This window comes from Phytophthora ramorum (genome assembly GCF_020800215.1).
Source record: "Phytophthora ramorum isolate Pr-102 chromosome Unknown Phyram_PR-102_s0020, whole genome shotgun sequence".
Lineage (NCBI taxonomy): Eukaryota > Oomycota > Peronosporomycetes > Peronosporales > Peronosporaceae > Phytophthora > Phytophthora ramorum.
In genome coordinates this window covers 820824-843225 of record NW_027150666.1, presented here as the reverse complement: position 1 = coordinate 843225, position 22402 = coordinate 820824, and the positions used below count along the sequence as shown (strand labels likewise).

At 52.2% G+C, this 22402-nt stretch overlaps 5 protein-coding genes across 5 annotated transcripts; 4 read left to right on the top strand and 1 right to left on the bottom strand.

The window, feature by feature from the left end:
• Positions 1 to 7314: 7314 nt before the first annotated feature.
• Positions 7315 to 8027, top strand: KRP23_14265 (uncharacterized protein; the record flags this gene model as incomplete). The annotated part of the gene is made up of 3 exons (XM_067885069.1): positions 7315 to 7546; positions 7618 to 7843; positions 7910 to 8027. The coding sequence occupies 3 exons, from the start codon at positions 7315 to 7317 to the stop codon at positions 8025 to 8027; spliced, it is 576 nt and encodes a 191-aa protein (XP_067737822.1).
• A 1208-nt stretch (positions 8028 to 9235) lies between these two features.
• On the top strand, positions 9236 to 9718 carry KRP23_14264 (uncharacterized protein; the record flags this gene model as incomplete). The annotated part of the gene is made up of 1 exon (XM_067896006.1): positions 9236 to 9718. One exon carries the CDS (start codon positions 9236 to 9238, stop codon positions 9716 to 9718), a length of 483 nt encoding a protein of 160 aa, XP_067737821.1.
• A 1225-nt stretch (positions 9719 to 10943) lies between these two features.
• KRP23_14263 (uncharacterized protein) lies at positions 10944 to 12392 on the bottom strand (the record flags this gene model as incomplete). Its single annotated transcript, XM_067885068.1, has 1 exon — positions 10944 to 12392. One exon carries the CDS (start codon positions 12390 to 12392, stop codon positions 10944 to 10946), a length of 1449 nt encoding a protein of 482 aa, XP_067737820.1.
• Positions 12393 to 13670: 1278 nt separating this feature from the next.
• On the top strand, positions 13671 to 14792 carry KRP23_14262 (uncharacterized protein; the record flags this gene model as incomplete). The annotated part of the gene is made up of 2 exons (XM_067885067.1): positions 13671 to 13767; positions 14074 to 14792. 2 exons carry the CDS (start codon positions 13671 to 13673, stop codon positions 14790 to 14792), a joined length of 816 nt encoding a protein of 271 aa, XP_067737819.1.
• Positions 14793 to 19178: 4386 nt separating this feature from the next.
• KRP23_14261 (Poly(A) polymerase gamma) lies at positions 19179 to 22329 on the top strand (the record flags this gene model as incomplete). Its single annotated transcript, XM_067885066.1, has 2 exons — positions 19179 to 19359; positions 19427 to 22329. The coding sequence occupies 2 exons, from the start codon at positions 19179 to 19181 to the stop codon at positions 22327 to 22329; spliced, it is 3084 nt and encodes a 1027-aa protein (XP_067737818.1).
• Positions 22330 to 22402: the final 73 nt, after the last annotated feature.

Below are 22402 nucleotides of genomic sequence, written 5' to 3'. Positions count from 1 at the left end.
CAATCCCCTTTAGAGAAGTCCCAGCCCAAGAAGGACATCAAGGCCATCTGCGAGGAGCACCCGGGCTGGAATCGACGAACGGTCGCCCACTACTACAGCATGTACGAGCAAGGGGGGGGGGGGGGGGAGCTTGCAGCCCAGGTGTGGTGTTAAGAGGCTGTGTGATTGGCCAAATATATAACCAATGGAAAAGCACAAGACATCTTACTTAATAAGGGTACTTACTAAGTAAGCCAAAAAACCTGCCGAGGGATGTTAGTGGAGAGGAGGACGCGTGGCAAAGTGCCCGCCTTGAATGTCCTCCTCACTTCCGAACTGACGGCTTACACAAAAGCATAACATTTCAGATACGTACTAAGACGTAAACCCATGGGAAAAGGACACACGAGGAGTGGCCAGATCCTGGGGCTGGAAAAGTTCAATGGAGAGGACTTCACCGTATGGAAGGACAAAGTGCTGACGCACATTGAAACGCTAGACGAAGTTTATCAGCGCGCGTTGTTGGAAAAGGACCAACCTAGGGCTACGGTTGTCATGATGGACTTCCTGGAATCCACGCCGGAAAAGCCTGTGATCACTGTTGAAGGGGAGGTGACGCAACAAGAGGCAAAAGATCTGCGCTGGCGTTACCAACACTGGACTAGGGCTCATGCTGAACTGAAGAATCTCTTCAACCAGGCACTGCCTAACGTCTTTCTGAGTGTCTTGGAGGATCAAGTGTCAAGGATGCAGCCGTGCGACATTTGGAAGGAATTGGAGCAAAAGTTTGGGCTCGGAGATGCTGGAGGCGTAATCGAGTTACTTCGGCAGTGGGAGCGCCTGACTACGGCAAACTGGAGTAACCTGGGGGCGCTGTTCGGCCAGCTCAAGAAACTCTGGAACGACGTCAACCGCAAGATGAGAGGATTGGTCGGAAAGGACATGATTACGGAGCCGTGGTTGTGCATGCAAGTGCTGGCACTCCTTCCAAGTGAGTTCTGGGGCAGCTCGGTTAGTATGACAGCGGAGTGGTTCACGATTGAAAATGTGGAGATGAGCCTCCGCCGCGTTTTTGGAGATCGATCGAAGAAGGAGATCAACATGCTGACTGACAAGAGGCGTCCGTTGTCTATCAACGTTGCAAAGCGGTTCACGGGCAAGAAGCGAAGTCAAGATGAAGCATTGGGACAACAAGCGAAGGATTGCTTCTACTGCTTCGAAACCGGTCATTGGAAGAAGGACTGCCCGGCTATGGCTGCGGATCGTGATCCAAACCGACATGGTGGAACGCTGTTCCGCTCTAACATTCGGACGGCACCTGGCGCGAAAAAGAAGCGGCTGCTGACAGTCAAGAAAGGGCCCAAGTCGACTACCAAGTCGACAGCGGTTGCTCAACGCGAGGAAAGGACACCAGCTGAAGATTTGGCGTTCGATCGCCAACTGGAAAAGGCGATCAAAGATGCGGATGAATTTGAGTTCAAGGATCCTATCCCTTTGAGTGAAGGAAGTGAAAATGAGGCGCCCATGAACTCAATGGACATCGACTCTGAGGTACGAAAAAGATATCCAGGATACCTCTATAGGCTGAAGCAACTAAAAGTGACTGACAATCTGTGAGTGGTTGATACAGGGGCGGGTCATGCAATAAGCTCGGAGCGTAGGTGGTTCAGCCATCTTGGCAAAGGACGAACGCACACATTTGAGTACGGCAACAGAGGGACCTCGTCAAGCGAATTACAGGGAACAGTGAGATTTAGTGTACTCAAACCAGGGAGTTACTACAGTACTATCTCAATACAGAGTGTTGCCTTTGATACGAACTGCAGTAGTAATCTGCTCAGTGCTTATTATTTAGCTACACAAGGGTATCACCATATTCAGGCTAAAAATGGAGAATATTTATATTTCCTTGATAGTAAAAACCGATTCATATTTGCTGCAGTAGCAATTGATGAAGTATACTATCTCCCTAGTCGGCCACAGAAGGTTAACACCAAAGTACTATCGGTTGGCACGAATACCCGACTGAACATTCAGAACACGCTTAAGGAATGGCACCTGAGACTAGGTCATGTTGGGAAAGGCAGGTTGGTGAATATCCTGGCCGGAAATGCTATCAAAGATGCACCGCAGCTATCACGACGAGAAATGGAGAATGTACCCTTCTTTTGTCGTACCTGTGAACTGGCAAAATCCCGACGAATGTCGTATAGGAACATGGTGGGAGAAAAGGCACCTGCACCCTTGCATACTCTGCACATGGATTCAGTGGGGAAAATAAGACCTCAAGGTCTGTATACTACTTCTGGACACAAGTATGCTCTCGCAGTAGTAGATGACGCTACGGCTTATAAGTGGTACTTTGTGATAAAGTCACTCAAAGAGGTTGGGACTATAGTAAAAGTTCTTATTAAGCAATTGGAGAAACAACTCCCATATACAGTTAAAAGAATAAGAACAGATGGGGGTACTGAATTTGTCAACACTGTTTTAAAAAATTACTGCAATAGGAATGGTCTTGTATACCAGCAGTCCAATGTGGAGTCTCAAGAAGAAAATGGCTCTGCTGAACGAGCACACCAGACAATCATGGGCAAAGTTCGATGCGCTTTAATAGGATCCGGAATGGCTGCAAAATGGTGGCCGGAGGCTCTAAAGTATATGACGATAGTGAATAATAGAATACCCACGGCCCGGCTCAGAGGTAAGTGCCCATATGAGGCATTATTTGGCACCCAACCAACAGGAATGCGGCTCAGAATATGGGGTAGTACATGCTACGCTCATGTACCGAAAACTAAACGAGCCAATCAGAAGCTTAGTGAGAGATCTATAGAGTGTAAACTACTTGGTCTTTCCGAAAGTTACAAAGGATATCGACTACTAGACGTAAAAGGCAATAGGTATCTAAATGCCCGAGACGTAACTTTTGGAGCGACATACACTGAGGGACTGATCTCCCGGTCATTCCCATCAGGACAAATTGAATCAAACAAGGAATGTTTCCTGGAAATTTGTGAATTAGGGAAAAGAGAAAGTGAAATAAACACAAATGTGCCTAAAAAGCGGCAACGAACTGACAATGAGGAAGTAGAGGCTGGGGGAGGTACAGAAACAGTGGGAGCTGTGAATCAACGTGTATCTGTTCCCCCTATTCCCCGAAGTCGTCGCAAAAGGCAACCTAGCTCCCGCCTCAGGGATTATATTGTATCAATCAACGCTGTTACAATCAGTACAAAAGTGATACCAATTCCAAGGTCGATAAAAGAAGCAAGACGAGGGCCACATGCCGAACAGTGGGAGACAGCATTGCAAACTGAATATCAGGCATTAGTGGCAAATGATACATGGGAAGTAGTACATTTACCGAAAGGACGAAAAATATTAGGGTGTCACTGGGTATTTGATGTGAAGTACAACCCAGATGGCACGGTTGAACGGTTTAAAGCACGACTAGTTGTAAGGGGAAATACTCAAATCCATGGTGTCGATTTTGACGAGATATTTTCACCGGTAGCGCGATATGAATCATTGCGACTACTACTGGCAATAGCAACTATAAAAGGTTTTCATGTCCACCAAATGGATGTATCTACTGCGTTCCTTAATGGATCACTATTTGAGGAAATTTATATGCAACAACCCCACGGATTCAGGCATGGAGACGCGTCCCGCGTTTGCAAATTAAAAAAGAGTCTATATGGACTAAAGCAAGCCCCGCGTATTTGGTATGCGCTCCTAAATAAGTTTTTGGTAAGCATAGGCTTTTGTCGATGCAAAAAGGAGTACTGTTTGTACCGTCAAAAGTGGGAGGTAAATGGAGTGACACATGTAGTACTCATTTGCGTTTACGTGGATGATATTACTATTGCCGCGAGTGATATGAAACTGATGCAAAAGGTGAAGGCCAAATTGGCTTCGAGATTTACTATGAAGGACCTGGGTGACATCCACTACCTTTTGAAGATGGAGATCAAACGGAACCGGGCCAATAGGATTCTAAGTATGTCGCAACACAAATATATTATGGATCTACTACAAAAGTTTGAAATGAGGGAGAGTAGCACAGAGCCAACTCCTCAAGCAAAAAGTGTGGTCCTTGAGAAAGAGGAGAAACTAAATCCGGAGCAAATAGCGGCTCAACCATTCGATTATAGAGGTTTAGTGGGGTCACTGATGTATCTTGTAAGAGGTACACGCCCTGATATAGCAAATGCTGTCAGAGAATTAAGTAAGTTTCTGTCATGCTACAATAAGAACCACTACAAGGCTGCCCAGAGAGTACTAAAGTATCTGAAAGGAACGTCGATGTATGGTCTCGTATTTGACGGAAAGAGTAAAGAAGTGATATACGAACTGTACACAGACGCGAGCTTCGCGAATGCCAATGAAAACAGAAAATCAGTTACTGGGTATGTGAGAATTATGGCGGATGCGTGTATTACTTGGAAAAGTTCAAGACAAAGTACAGTGAGTCTCCACACGGCACAGTCAGAGCTAATAGCTGCCAGTGAAGGCGTTAAAGAGAGTGAATGGTTATGGATATTATTAGAGGAGCTGGGATTTAAGCAAACTCAGCCGATAGTATGTTGGTGTGATAATAAGGGAGCTATTAGTATTATCAAAGATCCAGCTAATCATACATCAACTAAACATATTGATATTAAAGGTCTATATGCTAGGGAAGTTCATGATGAGGGAAGAATAGTAGTGTCATATTGCAACACGAATGATATGATAGCAGATGCCCTCACAAAGGCACTGCCTCAAACTCAATTTGAGAACTCAGGAATCTTATGGGCGTAAAGAACTTGAGTCTTATTATACCTCACTAAGTGTTGGACCACTCGCATCAAGAGACAAGAGACATCTTTCAAGTTGAAGTGCAAAACCAAGGCTCAAAGTGTAAGAACAAGGCGCAAGTTGAAGTGAAAGATAGAGCTGAGGTTGAAGTAGATCAAGGACAAGACTTTTGAGTTTAAAGGCAACAAAAGACGCAACGTTATCATATTGGTTAACTAACAGTTGCACTAAAGCTCAATGGTTAAAGACTAGACTACGACACACCATGATAACATGGTGCAAACACAGCAAGAGCAACCGTTGACCGCATCTGGGAAGGGAGGGGCAAGCCCCCACCATGCCTTGGAGATCTATGCTCTAGCGCTCCCCAAACTCTGGATGGTAGTACCGCAGGACTAGCCTGGGCGTTGTAACTGCGTTTGTCGTAGCCCCCACGAGGGATTGAAAGCGGCCAAAGGCGCTAAGTCGAACCAGAACAGTAGATTGCAAAACTGAAAGTGAATGAGCTGTGGCCAAGCGCTGCTGGCAAAGGGCGTAAAGGAACGGTGCAATAGAGACAGAAATCATAAGGTCATAAAGAAATGGGTATTTGATGGGTCCCAAATTTTGTGGTGTTTCAAATTTAGGGAATAGGTCAATGTAATGTTCCGTCTCAAAAATTGAGTGGTGCAAATTAAATTGGGGCCACAAATTTTGGATCGCCTGATCCACGAAAAGTCGCGACACGAAAAGTCGCATGTTATTTTTGAAGGGTCGCAGCCTTATTTAGGATAGGACAAGGCATATGCGATAAAATATGGGATAGGAAAGATGTGCTTACAGTAGGGGCCACAGTATTTGGTCGAAAAGTCGCATTACGAAAGGTCGTATGGTATTCTGGAAATATTACAGAATAGGGGACATTTCACATGTGATCATTGAAAGGATAGGAGATGTGCTAGAACTTTTAGTGGGAGTGTTAAGAGGCTGTGTGATTGGCCAAATATATAACCAATGGAAAAGCACAAGACATCTTACTTAATAAGGGTACTTACTAAGTAAGCCAAAAAACCTGCCGAGGGATGTTAGTGGAGAGGAGGACGCGTGGCAAAGTGCCCGCCTTGAATGTCCTCCTCACTTCCGAACTGACGGCTTACACAAAAGCATAACATGTGGCATTGTGGCACCGGGGGAGCAGCAGGGCTCCCGATTATGGCATGGTCTTTGCAATAATTGCTTATGAAAACATAAATATATTTATTGTTTCGGACACCTGCTTAACATAAATAATTTATGGGATTTGGGAATCATCTGCCATAATTTATGAACTAAACCTCTTTACCATTATGGGCACTTCACAACCAGCCAGACTTTCTCGGGAAGGAAATCTTCACGCAGACCAACCGTTTGCTGTGGCGCGATTCTGCCACGTCTGACAAGTGCTTTAACTTCTCAATTTGAGCCAAGCCTAGACTCTCTCCTCCGCCTCCGAACCGCCATGGTGCTTGCCCTGCGCCCCACCACTCCACTTTCACCCCGGCTCAAGTTGCAGGGTTCTACTTCCGTCCGTGCCGTGACGACATGGACGAGATCGTCCCGGAGTACTTTCGCTGTCGTTGCGGCACGGTGCGGAAGCAGACCCGACGTAACGGCTACACGAACCTCGTGCAGCACGTGCGTCGAGAGCACCCGGACTACGAAGCTGTGATGCTGGCTGCTCCTACAGCTGAGACCGGCTCAATGCTGAGCTACGTTCGCCACTCGGCTCAGATTGTGTACGGCTGGCTCGACTGGATCGTCAAAAATAACCTACCCTTGCACTTCTGTGAGAACCAAGCGGCGAGGCGGTAAGTTCTACGTGACTGCTTTTAACTATGAACCAAATTTTCTCTGACTATTTTTTTTCTCACAGTTATTCTAATTTGGACCCAATTTGTGTTGAGACTCTTCTACGCGCCATGGAAGGAGTCACAAGGGTTGTGGAGCGCCTCATCGCCGCCGAGATGCCCGCCAGCTTTGGGCTCATCTTCGACGGCTGGAGCCACGCGTCGGAGCACTTCATCGCCGTCTTCGCCTGCTATGAGGTGGACGGCGTGATGAAGACCCCCCTCCTGTGCATGGCCCCCCTACTCGACACGCTCGACGAGGATCTCTCTGCGCGCGGGCACTACGAGTTCCTAGCCGATATGCTGCCCCGCGATTTCGGTAAGCAGATAACTGATTGTTTGTTTTTAGTGGGCGATAACTGCGCCGTAAACAGGCTACTGGCAACGCGCATGGGCGTCCCCCTAGTGGGCTGCGCCAGCCATCGGCTGAACCGGGCTGTTCAAGCCGATATGCAGCAGCATGAAGAAGATTTGGCTACTGTTCAAGCCTTGATGGTAAGACTTCGGATGCTCAAGCAGTCGGCAAAGCTCAGGTTATTTTTTTGTGTTGATACTAAATATGATGTTATTTACAATTTTTTGTTTAATTTATGAAATATTGTGTAGGCAGAAGACCACGCTTCGTCCCGTGATTCGGCAAGATACAAGATGGAGTTCGACGTTTTTAATGGTGCACCGTTATTTTCGTCTCTTGGAGCACATCGACACGACGGATGATGCTGTGATGGACGTGCTCCCCACGCCGGCAAGTAACAAGCGGCTACGAGCTCTTCTCAACGACCTCAAGAAGATCGAGTCTGTGTCTAAGGCCCTTCAAGCTGACAACGTGAGTTTGCTTGATGTGCGTGTATGGTTTGATGGCTTAATTGCCATTAAGTCACACTACGCCACCTATCTGGGTAAGTTTTCTTTGAATTATTGACTGGATAACCTTTATTGGGCGCTAAACTAGTATACTGTTTTGCAATAGGACCCCGCGCCAATATTGTGCACAGCCCCGACTTCGAGTCCGGCTGCGTTCGGGTCCTGGAAGGGAAAGCGAGCCGCCTAACGCGAGGCGAGAAGTCTGCCTTGCGTTCGTTTCTATGCGAGGATGCGAGTGACCAAGATGCTGCACAAGCCACAGAGAGCGGCGACGAGGACTCCTTCGTAGAGCAGCTCCAAAAGCGACGCCGCCTGGCATCGGTGGCACCAAGGTACAAGCTGCTCGGAAGCATCCCTCCTACGTCTAACATTGCTGAGCGATTTTTTAGCGTTGCCAGGACGACTTACGGCCAGGAGCGACACAGCCTGCAGCCGATCACTCTGGAGATGCTGCCCTTCCTTCGCCAGAATGAGGAGTATTGGTCGGCCCGAACTGTAGATGAAGCTACGAGATAAAGGGTAATATGATGTTCTCTTATGCTCTTATGTATGTGTTGGTTGTTGGTGATGACATAATTTATTTGCCGACGCAAGAGAAGCAATAACATTATTTATGCTGTGTAGGCGCTAGTAACAAATAACAATACCATAATCGGGAGCCCTGGGGAGCAGGCTAGTCAGCCGGCTCTTCTACCGGCACCCGTAATGCAGGACCCTTGCCCTGCACGAAACGTCTCGTCAGTGCAGGGGGAGACCTGGTATGCTCGAGACGCCGACGCCGAGGCCAAGGTCGTGCACTACCTTGGATTGCCCGCCAGACCACGGGGTTTGCTGGACATCTACAACATGTCCATAACGAACGATCGCATTGGGGAGGCCATTCTGAAGGTGATTGCAAAAGACTGCATCGTTCGCATGATTGTCGACGAGCAAAGCGCGCTCCAAAGAAAAACTTGTCGTGGCTACACGCGTTCAAGGACGCGGGGATCCCGGTCAAGACTGGACACGAGGCCAGCTTCATGGTCCACAACACATGGATGATCGTCAGCGGCGAGTTATTTTACAAGGCACAGGCAACTACAGCGCGGTTGCGTTCAATGGAGCCCGCCACGCAGAGACGTTTGAGACGCGCACGGGTCAGGCGCATCTTCATTCGATCAAGCGCGAGTTCGAGCAGCTCTGGGAAGAAGGACGGGTGCTTCAATGGGCCTCGAGGCGTACTGCTTGCTTCATGTACTTGGGGGAGGACGAGGAAGAAACAAAGTACCCATCGGGAGAGCAGGACGAAGACGAGGACGCAACGATGTGCTACTTGAGAGAGGAGGAGGACGACGAGGAAGAAGAAACGAAAATGAACCCCCCGGGAGAGCAGGACGAGAACGTTGTTCATGTGTAGGATGTGGTTGAACGTGCGCGCCATTGTTCAGCAGATGCCCATGAGCGAAGTCAACGAAGGGATTGCTATGATGCGTGAGGGCCGTGGTGCGCTAAAATATCGTGCTGCGCGATATCAAGCCCGTGTACAAGAGAAGAAGTTGGGCAAGTAGCTGCGCGTTCGACTGATGTCCGTGTTTGACGTGTGGGGCTAGGCTGCTGCTGTTGCTGCACTCTGGTGGTAGTGGTGCGGTTGGACGAAGACAAGCGATTTGCCAAGTTAAGGATTGCTTCATTTGAAAAGCACATCCCGATGTCTATTTCCTGCGGGCGAGTGATGGACCGACTCAATGTACAGTCTTGGCAGTAGCGCCGACTCCTTCGGCCCCGGCGATGCCGCCATGAGGTTTCCGTGCTGCAATGCCATCGATCAAGTGAAGCTCTCCAAGACGAAGACCCAAAATCCAGTTCAAACGACCAACATCAACGACCGGGATGGTTATCGGTACTTGCGAAGCTACAAGACAGAAAAAGAAGCCGACGATGCGACAGACAATGAAGAGAGAGCCTGGGGCTTGGACTCATTGAAAAGCTTGCTCCACATCAAGACGACTCCGAACGATTTCTCCAAAACAATTCTAGAACGGATGGCTATCGACTCCAGGCTCAAGGGAGAAATGTTCTCGAAGTGGCGATGGTTCTACACCAATGACAAGGTCAAATCGAAGCTCATAAAGAAGGACCCAGCGATGCCGTTAGACTTTATGAACGGGAACTTTCACGCAGCACCCCGGTCAGCCTTGGCTTGGTTGTTATTTGCAAGTTGGGCTTGAAACAGTACTGCTGACGCTGTTAATTGAACAATATAGGTAGTACAGCTGCGCTCGTTGTACCGCCCGCAACCCAACAAAACAAAATTCAGTACGTCAATAGCGAACGTCAGCGCAGCTGAATAATGCAACTTGCGGACTATACCTGACAATTTGTAATCACCGCTCGCGTTGGCTTATCGTGCGCAGTCCAAGCGTGACGACTGGTGAACACACACAGAGGAATGGTGACTAGAGCGATGATCCCAACAGGGGCTCGATGAGTCGTGTGGCGAGGTCTTACCGGTGGAGGGCGAGGCAAAGCGAGACATGTTGGTGCCGTTTCGTGGAAGGACGATCCTCAGTGTCGTGGAGGGCATCCTTGCGCGCGTTGGTTTTTGCTCGAGCTCCAAATTTACATCACCACTATTTGATGCTGTCAGACGATGTAAGCACTCGTACTTGGTGAGGTGGTCGCCGTTGGGGAAGTCTTGAATCTCCTTCTATCCGTCGCTGCTGTCATCGATGACAAGACTTCGGAGGGGCAGCGGGCCTCAGATCCGTGGTGACTGCGACCGTACTCCACCTTCATGCTCGAGATCTTTCCCGAAATTGAAAGGGAGAGAACAGGCGCTGCGACGGGGCGACTGTGCGCGGGTTGAAACTAGATCATATATCTTTGACGTATGCGCGGCGTAAATGTCGAGTCTGGTGAGACGGCTTTGGCCTCACCAGATTTCGTGCTCCTTACGCAGAACAATATGAAGGGTCATATGACAAATCTACACCAATCGAGAAGTTCAGGTCTGAGCGCCGGGTTAGGTGGAAAGGAGCTTGTTTGACCTCGCCAGAAGAGAACGGCGTCGTCGAGAGACACGCATATATTGGGATAGAGCTCGCTGTTGATCCGCGTCTAAGGCAAATACTGGTAATCCGTCGACGATCGCCGGTTGTGCTGGTGGTTTGGGCATCTTGATCCCGTGGCGTAGATACGCGGCAGCGTGTGCGGCGCGCCTCTCGATCTCAAACTGTTGCAACTCACCGTCCAGTTGGGACACGATGTCGTTCAGCATAGACTTCGTGATGCCGGGGGTCTCGGTCACCTGTTGAAGTCAAGCCAGATCACGACGCAGGCCACCCAAATGTTCGCCCACATGCCGGAGCACAATCGAAGGGACATCGACGTTGGTTGCGTGCGTGCGTGAGCAGCGATGTTCGTCGAATCGACAGCCGCGTGCGGACAAGAACCTCATGCACAGAGGGTGGTTGTTGACTCGAGGGGTCGCCGCAAGGACGTCGGCGGGGGGTCGAATGCGTGGATGTCGGTGCCTGCTGAGCTGGTGACATCCATGCACACGCGCTGACTGGCTGAAACGTATCGTGTGAGGTCCTGATTATTGATCCGCTCGCCGCTGGACCCGAATGCGGCGATCTTGGTCGACTGAAGCGAGTACAGTAAACCTTGCAGCTCGTGATCCTTGAGCGTGAGGCGCTGTAAAACTTCAGCACGAAAACATACACCGGTGCTGATGCCATCTGCAGCGCTGCGGCGAAATTCTTCGAAGATGAAGTCAAACCAGAACACGACTGAGCGGATGTCCTCGGGTGTCCAGCCCTCGTAGTCCTCGAGCTCATCACGGAACGACCGCGCGTGGCTGACGATGCGCTGAGCGTGGTAGTCGAAAATGACTTCGGCGTACATCGAGAGCACCATGAAGCACTCATGGAGGTCTGAAAGGGTAGCTTCATTGGGTAGTTTTGGCAGATCAACATTGGTCGAGAAGTTGGACATATTCACGCGACCTTCTTGGCGCCATTTCCTGCGCGCAGCTGTGTTGAACCGCTTAAAATGAAGCACCGAGAGGCCGCGGACACCAAACTGGAAGTCAAATAGTCGACCCAGGATGACAGGGTGTGGCTGAAACTTGGTAGCAAGCGCCGATAGGGCAAGCTCAACGAAATCGGCGGATCCTAACCTTGATGTTTCGGTGCTGTAATCGTACGATGGATAACTTGTTGCAAGTGCGTTGGGCAGAATTCGCGCACCGTGGCGATCGGGCGGTGCCGCTGCAGGGATGATGTAGGATTCAGATAGGAGGCGGAGTTGGTTGGCGCTGCCGTGGAGATGTTCCACGCAGTAGCGAAGTAGCACAGTGCCGTCCGCCACTGCCGCCACGGTCATTGCTTCCACAGCGTGATCCACAGCGGCCCGACGGCGCTTCGGCGGCGGCGGCTTGTCCTTCTCACTTGATCCGATATTATTGTCGTCAGATTCGTCATCGCGTAGCCATTCATCGAGACGAATCCGAGGCGCGCTTCCTTGGCCGTTGGTTGACGCAGCGGCATTGGCGCAAGCAGCAACACGTCTATGCTTGGTCTGACGCACCACAGGTGGCGAAATCGATCGCGGTGAGTTGGGCGTTAACTCGGGTGCACTTTTCGGGTCGCGGTAAAAAGTGTCGTCGATCTTGAAGTTGCGCGGACGTCGGTTCCCACCGCCGTGGTAGAAGTCGAAGTCGATCACGTGTTGAATGCTCGTGGTCGACTGGGTGCCAGTTTGCGGACACACCCAACGTACAACTGACTCCCCAGTAGACAATTCGTCGGGGTCGTTAATGTCAGAGAGCAGCGCGCCGATTAGTCGTGTCGCTTTGGACTGGTTGGCGCCAAGAAGCCGGTTAAGAATGACACCAAGCATCTCGGCGAGGCGATCGTCGTCGTAATTAGTGACAGCTAGCCCCGCCCGCCCGAGCAAGACACAAAACGCAGGTGCGACCTCCGAGATGCTATCCTTCGGGACGATGAGCGTCTGGATATCCGATAAACTGACGCACACGACGACATGGTCGTAATCGTAGTCAACAACTTGGCCGTACCAGAACTTGTCTTGTCGACATGTCACAACCGGACAGCGGAGTAGTTCGCCTTCACCCGCGCCGTTGGCTTCGTCAGCAGGCACGGCGCGTTGACGCTCGCACGGCTCGACAGGATCACATTTACGTCGCTTGCATCGCTGGCCAGCTCTGGTTTCGTAACTACGTCGTACAGTGGGCCATCCGGAAACGTGCCGTCTCCTGCAGTATGTCTTCTGGAAAGAGAAGGATGTGACTGCTTGTCATCTCGGTTGCTGGCTGACGTGGTTTGCTAGGCTGGTTGTACTTGCGCGCGGAAACTTCGAAAGTGAGCTGGAGCTTCGGACTGCTGCGACCTCAGGGTAGTCTGCGAGACAATTGGACGCTGGAGCTTCACTGCCATCGGTGGCTGTCGTAGCATTCGCTACCTTTCTACGAAAACGCGTTTCCCGCGTGCTTCACACAAAACAGACCTTTTCAGGGAGAAAGAACCTGTTGAGTCATCTCCGTAATTAGTAGAGACGTTTTTAATAGTACTATTGTGCTTTTCTGTCGTTTTGCCTCTGCTTGGGAGGTAGTTACGCAAGCAGTTGCCCATCTCAAAGGATCTGCCTAATTTGTCAGTCTCTCTGCTAAAACCGGCCCTAATTGTCGGCACTCTGGTTGGCTAATATTATCGACTGGACAACGGGTGGTCTTCACTCGCAAACTCGCCGGCCCAAGACGAAGCTCGTCGGATCAAGCTAGCATCACCTCGCAGCCCAAGTGCTGCACGGCACGCACACGCCAAACCAGCGTAGCTTATCGGCAGAGTCCCGCTCGCGGGGGGTGGAGGTTCGATTCCTCCCGTTGGTATCTCTTGGTGTGCGTGCGTGTGGCGTATGGTGAAGCTGGGGCCAGCTGCCAAAGCTAGAAGACAAGCCAGCTGCGACGGCAAGAAGGCGAAGACGGTTAGCAGAACCACGGAGGCAAGAAGACGAAGGCGATTAGCAGTGCTGCGACGTGATGGCAGATAGACTGCGCAGGTACTGTAGGCTTGTGTGTGTGGCACATCTATCTAACAGCACTTCATGCGTACTACAGCTTTGTGGCGTTGGAGCACAAGCGCAGCTCAGTGGCCAAGGATGAACGTGTGTGTATATGCTATGCAGCAGGCTCATGACGGCTACGTATTTGCGGTGCAGTGTGCGAGTAGCCCCAAGCGAGAGGAGCAATATCACGGTGCGCTGTGGTGTTGAGGAGATCGAGCTGCTGTATGAGGCAACAGATGTCGAGAGGCAGAGGCAGCCCTGCCTGAGCGAGAATTTCGGTCGGCACTGACGAGATTATGGCCGCCGAGATCGCAAGAGCGCGAGTATTCTTTAAAGTGCTTGGTGCGTGAACAGTGTTGTGTCAGCATAGTGATGGATTCAGCAATCCCGTTGCCCGCCTCACTAACTTGCCGGTTAAGTATTAAGAATGGACAACCATTAGAAGCTTGCCGTGACAAAGTGCCCCCCTCTCCATCGTTCGTGTTTGACGTCGCAGATGGCCACCGAGTACTAAGAGCGAAGGTAGAGGAGCATTTTTCAAGCAAGTTACCAGGCCAATGGAATAGCAACTTCGACATCTACCTCAAGCCGGCCAACAACGCAAAGCAGAAGCACTTCGAAGTGCTGTGCCAAGAAAATGCGGCGCTGCTTGCGCAGCTAGAAAACGTGTGGCATAGGGCAAGACTGCGGCGCAACGGCCAAGCTGGGTTTGAGCTGGAGCTCTTCGTTTACGTACCCAAACCAGAAGTGCAGGCAACGTCATTGCGGCGTGCTACTGCTGCGCGCATTCAAGAACAAATGCCACGCGTCGCAGCCTTTGTCCGCGAGCGACAGATCGAAGCGGGTGAAGCTTCGCAACGATACATGGCGGTCACGCAAGCTCGTCTTCCAGACGGAGCCCCATTGACCGTGCCCGACAGCACGACATTTCGACAGCTGCAGCACATTGACGCCCAGCAAGCTGTTATAGATAGAGCGACGGATGCAGAGCAGCAGCGGGCTGACAGCGAGTATTGCATGGTGCGTGTGAAGCTTCACGGCGTCCCGGTGCCTCTGGAGGTGAACGTAGTCGATCTCCGAGCTGCCCTCGGACTTCCAAGCTACAGTTTGCGGCCGCCGTTTCGCCCGCCTACCGATATCGAGACTCCGGGTCCAGCTATGGACATTCCAGACGAGGAGCATACTGACGAGCGCGCAGAAGCAATGGAAAATTAGGAGAAATTCTTGTGAGTGAGACTCTATTCTGATTTTGAGCTAGATATTGATAGCTAATTCATTTGCCTTGTACCCGCAGTGACTGTAGAGGTTCTCCGCAACTTCTTCTTTTTCCCTCGTGCACTTGAACATTGCCACCTGTAGGACTGCTAGCGGATCCTCTCGAAACGCCATATTTGCGTGACGTTGAATCCAGCGTTTAAGCAGCGAGAATCCAACTTCTATTGGGTTTAAATCCGGGGAATAAGGCGGCAAGAAGAAGAGCAACGCTCCAGTTGCGTGAATAAGCTCTTGAAGCTCTTCATACATGTGGATCTTAGCATTGTCCAAGATCACAATCGATCGTGGCAGAGGCCATGGGTTGAGGAATGGAAGAACTTTTTGCTTAAACACATTGTGAAACCCCACACGCGTGAAAGTTCCTTCCACATCACCCCACCCAAAAAAGCCCTGCACGTCCATAGCTGCCAGAATAGATACGCGTTTTCCTCGGCTGAACGGAACGGACACCTGCGCTGGGGTGTTTCTTTCCGACCAACCGTATCGACGTAGTACAGATCTAACAGAAAAGCAGTTTGCGGTGCGTTAGACATTTAGGAACCCGCAATAAAAAATAAAGCCAAGTGCCTTACCTTCCATCTTTTGACGTCTCGTCAATAAAAACTAGTTGATCTGGGCCGCTGTAAAAGGGCAGAAGCCTCCCGACGTACTCTCGGCGCTCTCTCGGAACGCTTTCTCGCGCCCTCTTTGTTAGAACCTTCCTCGTCAAATTTAGGTCGAATCGTAGCGCGCGACATATAGTTGAGTCCGAAACGTTAATTGTGTCCTTGTAGATAGCTCGAAGCTTATACCGTAGCTCCTCAAAGTAGAAGCAGGGGTGGTTTGCTACGTATTGGCGCACGAATGCGCACACCTCACTTGGCCAGCGCGAAGTCCTGGCACGTGGCTGGTTCTTCAAAACGTTTCCGGTAGCGCGAAACCTTGTATACCAGCGACTTAAACTACGAACAGATACTCCTAAAACACTAGCTACAGTTGCGTTGTCAACAGAGTACACATACATTAGCACGATGCCCCTCCAACGCAAGTCTATCGAATAGGTCATTCTAAACTCTGCTCCAGTTGCTAAGTGCTCGATGGCTGGGTAAATCTCAGCCATTCGGACTTTTTCAAGTCGGAGGTACCTTCGTAAGCACTTTCGTAGGAGTTTGGTAGGAGTTGGGTTGGTACGATCTGATTGGATAAAAATGTAACCACAATGAATAAATTGCTCTTGCACACCATAAAAATGCTTCATAAACCTAACCATCTATGCGAAGGAGGCACTTTTTGAAGCCCGATTTGCCAAAAGGGCTGAAAGGCACAATAATATTTCAAATTAGAGACGACTAAACCGGTTAGCACTACTAAGCCGCTAAACGGGAAGAATATGCTACATCTTAATTGTAGTAAAGCATATTAGTAGTATAAATGTTAATATTAAAACGGATACTAGTACTAATTTGCACTCTACTATCAAACCCTGACTCCTAGGATTTGCACTTCTTACAAAGTTGCAGTCTAAAAGAGACAGAAACTTGGCCTTCGCACCAAATCAACGACTTTACGCAAGGCAGCGGCCCCGTGTCTCCAAAGAGGACATCGATCCGAAGCTTTTCAGTGGCGCTGAACAAATATGGAAGTGCAGTTTTAAGCCTCTGACTACCGAGTCCGTGATTAAGTTCACCAAGATAGTAGATACGCCAGGTACTAAGTTGGGCAGTGTTGTCTGTATTCTTTTGTCGATTATTTTAATACATGCATCTGCGAGAGACTAATTAGTTAGAAACGTCATGTTTTCAGAATGCGAGTGGCTTTCAGGCTTCTTAGCTTTGCACGCTTCTATCGGTTGAAGCAGCCCTGAAAACACTGAATATTCGTGCTTTACTTACTCGGTAAAGCTTATCCTGCTTCAGCCGTTTGTTTTCAACATGCTGCTCTTGCAGGTTACGATTGTTGTTGCTGCTGCTGCTGCTGTTGGTCCTGGACAATGTGGACATCGTCGTACGAGTACTGGCAGACCGGATTCTTCGGACCGTTGCTCAGAATCACCGGCCTCTCACCACTTTTGTTGACCCCAAGTGACGAGGCGCACTCCGTGTAGTTCTCCACGCTCGGCTTGACGTAGATGTTATGAAGCACAGCCTGATCTCCGAAGTTCTCGTTCATCATGATGATGCTCACGTTCGGGTCCACACGCTCAGCCTGGATGACGGCCAGGTCTGCATAGATGTTGCTCATGTTGAGGAAGCGCTGGCGAGGGTTGCTCTTGCAGTTGCCGCACGAGCGATAGAGCTTGCCAAAGTCTTGCGCGTAGAAGCCGTCAACCACGACCGTGCCGAAGCCGTTGTGCTGGATGACCTTGTCATCGGCGTAACGCGCTCCCCCGCCCATGACCCTGGACACGCTGGACACGTTTCCACCCTTGATGCTGAGAGCGTCCTCGCACACGTCCTCCCACCACACGTTCTCGATCAAACAGTCCGACATCTCGCAGTGGACGCCTTCCATTTGGTTCGTACCGATGATGACGTTCTTCAGAGTGGCGCCAGGCTCGACCTCAAACACGGCGTTCGACGTCCCGTTACTCTCTGTCTGGCCGAGACACGTGATGTCCGAGCGGTCAAACGACTTCATGCCTCCGTCGAACACTTCGCCCGACTTAACGACGTACACCGCGGCGAAGCTGACATTGCCCTGACTGGCAGGCCAAGTGCCGTCGGGCACGGGGGCACCAAGGACAATTGCAGCACCAAGCGCGAGTGCAGTCGCCGAACCGAAGAACTGAAGCATCGGGGGCAAGAAGGCTTGGAGTTGCTGACAGACAGGAAATGGAGAAGTGGGGAACGCGACGATAGCCTTGTCGAGCGTATAGTACCGGTAGCGTTGCTACCCTCGGCTGGTGGCAATCTTGGGCAAATCACGTCAGTGCCACGCAGCGGGGCGTCAAATAAACGCTCGCAATCTGGATGCCATTTGTTGGCGATCGCAAACGGGCAGATCGCCATGCTCAATCACGGATTTGTCGGTCGCGACTGACAAGCTGTGGTTTACCCCTCAAAGGCGCTGACGCCGTCATCCCCAAGCGCCCGACGTGGCCGTAAACCTCCATTGTTGAGAACAATGCGCTCGAAATTCGAGACTGGGGCGTTTGTTTGAAGGCGTCCACGCTTGTCTTTCCCCCGCAGTCGTGCACCGTACGCCAGCACTGCAGCACGATACCAGCACTGCAGCACGATACCAGCACGGCAAGTAAGCAAAAACGGCTGTGGACCCCCCAGCCACACGAAGAGAAAAGACCATGAACGATTTGAGCGGGTCATTGTGTATGCTCACCCTGTGGCACCACCGACGATCTCTTCTGCAAGGAATCGACGTGGAGCAGAAGGCGTGGGCCAGCGAGCCTCTCTGGGAACTGCAACGACAAGGCAGATGGACAGTGAAGCCGACTACGACAGCAGCAAGTAGAAGTTGCTCAAGAAGCGACTTGTCCAAATCCGACGTATCTGAGAGATAAGCCACGACACCAGCAGCCGAAACCACGGGAGCTGAACCAGGAGCTGAACAAGGAGCTCACACACTGCGTCTCTCATCGCACAGGTCAAAGAAACACTGAGCAAGAAAATATCAAGCCGACCCGGGACCATCAAGGAGCTGCAATTCCGCCGGCTCAGGTGAGGAATGGAGTCTTGCATCGATTATAGGCTGACGTCCCTCCAAGATATAAGGTAGCCATCTCACCACGTCGTTAGCCGACGGCGGCCGTTGGCTTGGGTGATCGTTCCTTATGTTGAAGACGCACCGGGCGGCTGTTCTTGCATCGAGGCCCAAGTCCTGCGCGAGGAATCCGTCATCGATGATCTTGTCCCCCTCGCGCACCGCATGGTTATGGCCTCCAACATTCGCACAGTCGCTCGCGTCACTCGGCCGATGGCTGCACGTGGTCTCGTCGAGATAAGACCTCGACATTCCTCTCGCCAACTGAAGGTGCGACCATCACTCTGATCCTTTCCAACAGCATCTTAGGAATCAGTGCGACGTGTCTCAAAACCTGCGCTATATCATCAAATACAGCAAAACGCAAGAGTCTGATGCACATGCGAACTGCTCTCAACGTCGCTCGGTTTGCCGGCATGGCTTCGAGGTGGAAGAAACGCCGAGCCTGAACGCGTCGAAGCGAAGCCATCCGTGTCAATTGTCGCCATTTGCGGACTTGAGGACAGCATCAGGCGGCAATGTGGTAGGGGAAGGCCTTGCGGGCGGGGCGGCCTACTGGGCTCAAATGATTCGGCCGAGGTCATCCCTCCTGCCGGAACTCCAAGTTGAGCGCTTTGACTTGCTTTCACTATGGGCTTGTCTCTTTTCTGGTATTTAGTAGGTGTGGCGGAAGCAAGCGCAAAAGTCGATTCCTCCACCAAGGCCACAAGTTCGCGCAAAGCGGATTCAGGCAGCGGCAGCGTTTGGTTGTCGCCCTCTCCACCGCTTTCACCAGCTCGGACCCCCTTCGTCCCTCTCGCGTTATTTGCAGGTGCGTCACTTCGCGTCAATCGCTAGGGTTGCCACTGGTGCGCAAACTGAACTAAGACGCTTTGCAGGTCTTTTGCGACGGAGCGCCAAACTAGAGGAAACGTCGCAGGCGAAACGACGATACCCGCTTTCGGCCTCACTTCCAAGCAAGACCTCGGAGAGCGAAATGGCGCAACAGAATCTGGCCCCCAAGCGCGTCTTCTCGTTCAAGGACGCGGTGGTGCGCTCGTCAGCCCCCAAGGAGCAAGTGGCGCAAATCCCCTCCCCCAAGTGCAAAACGAGTTGCAGCAGCGACGCCGAGAAGAAACCCACCCGCACCAGGATGTCCCGTTCGCGCAGCATCACGAAAATCGTGGAGAGCTCGAGCTTCAAGAAGCGTTGCGAGGCGCTAAAGTCGCACCCTTCGCGCAAAAACCTCGACAAAAAGGGCGAAGACGCGACCCGAAAATCGGCCCAAAAGTTGACGCCGTTAGAAGAACTTTGCGCGCGCGAAAAGCAACATTCAAACGAAAGTTGCACAGGACGGAATTTGCGCGAAGCCCACTCGCCGTCGGAAAAAGCCGACAAATCGAGCCAGGACCGCGTGCTTTTGCGTCGAGCCTCGTTGCCAATGGGGGCTCCTTCCGACTCGGACACGCAGGAGTCGCTGTCCAGCTCGTCCTGCGAGAGCAGCCCCGTGAAGGCGGTTGCAAGTGCGAATTCGCACTGCAAAAGTTCGCGCAAATCTAGGTGCTCGTCCCCCCCGAGGCGAAAAGTTGATAGCGACGAGGAGTTTTTCGACTGCGACGACTCTACCAGCGAGTCGACGGCCGAATCTTCGTGCGCGAGTCCGCGCCACTTGAATTTGCACAAGATGGAAACGTGCCAAGAAGACGACGAGCTGTCGAACATGCTGGCCAAGTGCGACGAGGACGAGGAGGCCTACATGCTGTTGGACAGGATCACGAACCTGTCGGAAGAGTTTGCGGCCAACCGCGAGTACGAGGAGTCGAACGCGCTGTCGTGGTCGGTGCAACACGCGGCGCAGCAAGGCGCGATCTCGACGCAGTTGCAGCAGAATCTGTTCGCGAACATTTGCGACGGATTGCTGGACGACGCGCGGGACGTGCTGTACCACAAGTGCCACTTGGTTCCAGCCGTCGGGAGTGTGGTGGAGAGTCCCACGCAGCCCACTATGGAGCCGAGCGCGGTGCAGACTTTCGGGGACTTTGTGGACGCCATTTCGCCCACAGACGCCCTGGCAGCTCGGATGCACAAGCTGCAAGTGCTCAAGCAGCTGTCGGATCTGCTCACCAAGTGGGTGAAGATGGTCGGGCGCGAGCGGGAGCTGAGCGAGGAGCACATCACTCTGACGAAGGGGTCGCTCTTCCTGGCTGGTTCCTATCGACTGGGGCTGGACGACCCCAACTCGGACATTGACGCGGTGTGCGTGGTGCCGTGGCACGTGACCCACGACGACTTCTTCGGCTCGTTCTGTCGCCTGCTGGAGCACACGCCCGGGGTTTCTCACCTGGCGCCTGTGCCGAACGCTTACGTGCCGCTCATTTCGCTGTCCTTCTTGGGCGTGCGGATGGATCTGCTCTTTGCGCGGTTGCCTCTTTCAAGCGTGGAGCCCAACCAGAATATCGACTCGGATCACATGCTGGTTGGGGTCCACGAGACGTCGATGAAGGCTCTGAACGCGCCTCGAGTGAGCTCCATGCTGCTGTGTCTGGTGCCGAGGCGCCGCGAGTACCGGATTGTGCTGCGCGCAGTGCGCGCGTGGGCTCGTCGTCGCGGAATTTACTCGGCCAAGCTGGGCTACTTGGGCGGCATCAGCTGGGCCATCCTGGTCGCGTTCGTGTGCCAGCTGTACCCGAACGCGGAGCCCGCAAAGATCTTTGTGCGGTTCTTCCAGGTGCTCTCGGAGTGGCAGTGGCCGCAGCCCGTCATGCTGAACATGATCTACGACGCGGGGCTGGGCTTTGACATGTGGGATCCTCGCCAGAGCGTGTTTGACCGGTCACACATCATGCCGATCATCACGCCGGCGTACCCGCACATGAACTCGTCGGTGCAGGTGTCGCAGCCGACGTTCTCCGTGATTTACGAAGAGCTGTGGCGCGCGCGGTACTTGGCTGAGATCGCGGTTGGCATTTCCAAGCCCTTCCCTACGACTGCTCCGTCTCCGGAAAGCTCGGACGTTGACTTGAAGGCGGCCGTGGTGTGCATGGCCACGTCCATGCCGTCGTTCGACCAGCCGCTTAACGCAGTGCAGTCGGACACGGAAGCGGTCCAGGCGGTGGGCGATGCGGGAGCATGGGACAAGCTTTTCCAGCCCTCGAACTTCTTCATCCGGTACAGCTCGTACATGGTGTTCAACTTCCAGGCGGATTCTGAAAGCGCCATGCACAAGTGGGGCAAGTTTGTGCAGTCGCGGCTTCGGAAGCTCGTGGACAATCTTCACCACATGTCGCCCGTCTCGCGAGTGCATGCGTTCCCGCGCTATTTCCCCCACACGTGCGACGCCGAGCGCCAGGGCCCCGGCTCGTGCATGTTTATTGGCATCGAGTTCCACCACCGCCGCCACCAGAGCATCCAGCCGAAGGACGACCCGGAGGTGAAGAAGACGTTGGAGCAGACCATTCGGTTCTTCCTGGCGACCGACTTGCAGCAGATGGAGGACAAGCAGCCGGACATGACAGCTGACGCCAAGGTGGTGAGCTGGGAAGAGCTGCCCGAGTTTGTCTTCCGGTTGGGCCGAAGCAAGGCGGAGCTCGAGCGCGCGAAGTACACGGGCGATTTGGAGAAGATGGGCTTCTCGCAGAGCAACACGCCGTCATTCCGCCCGCCATACTACGTCAACAGATACAATCGCAACGGCAAGTGGCGCAGTGGAGGGGGCCCGCGCAAGTACGCGGGAGGCCAACGGAAGCAACACCGCGATTTTCGCAACGCGCCGCGATCCTTTCCAGTCACGCAAGCCGGGTGAAGGAACAGGAAGGAGCTCGCTCTTCTCTATTGGAGAGCAAGCACAGTACGTTGCGGAGTGTGTGGATAAATCT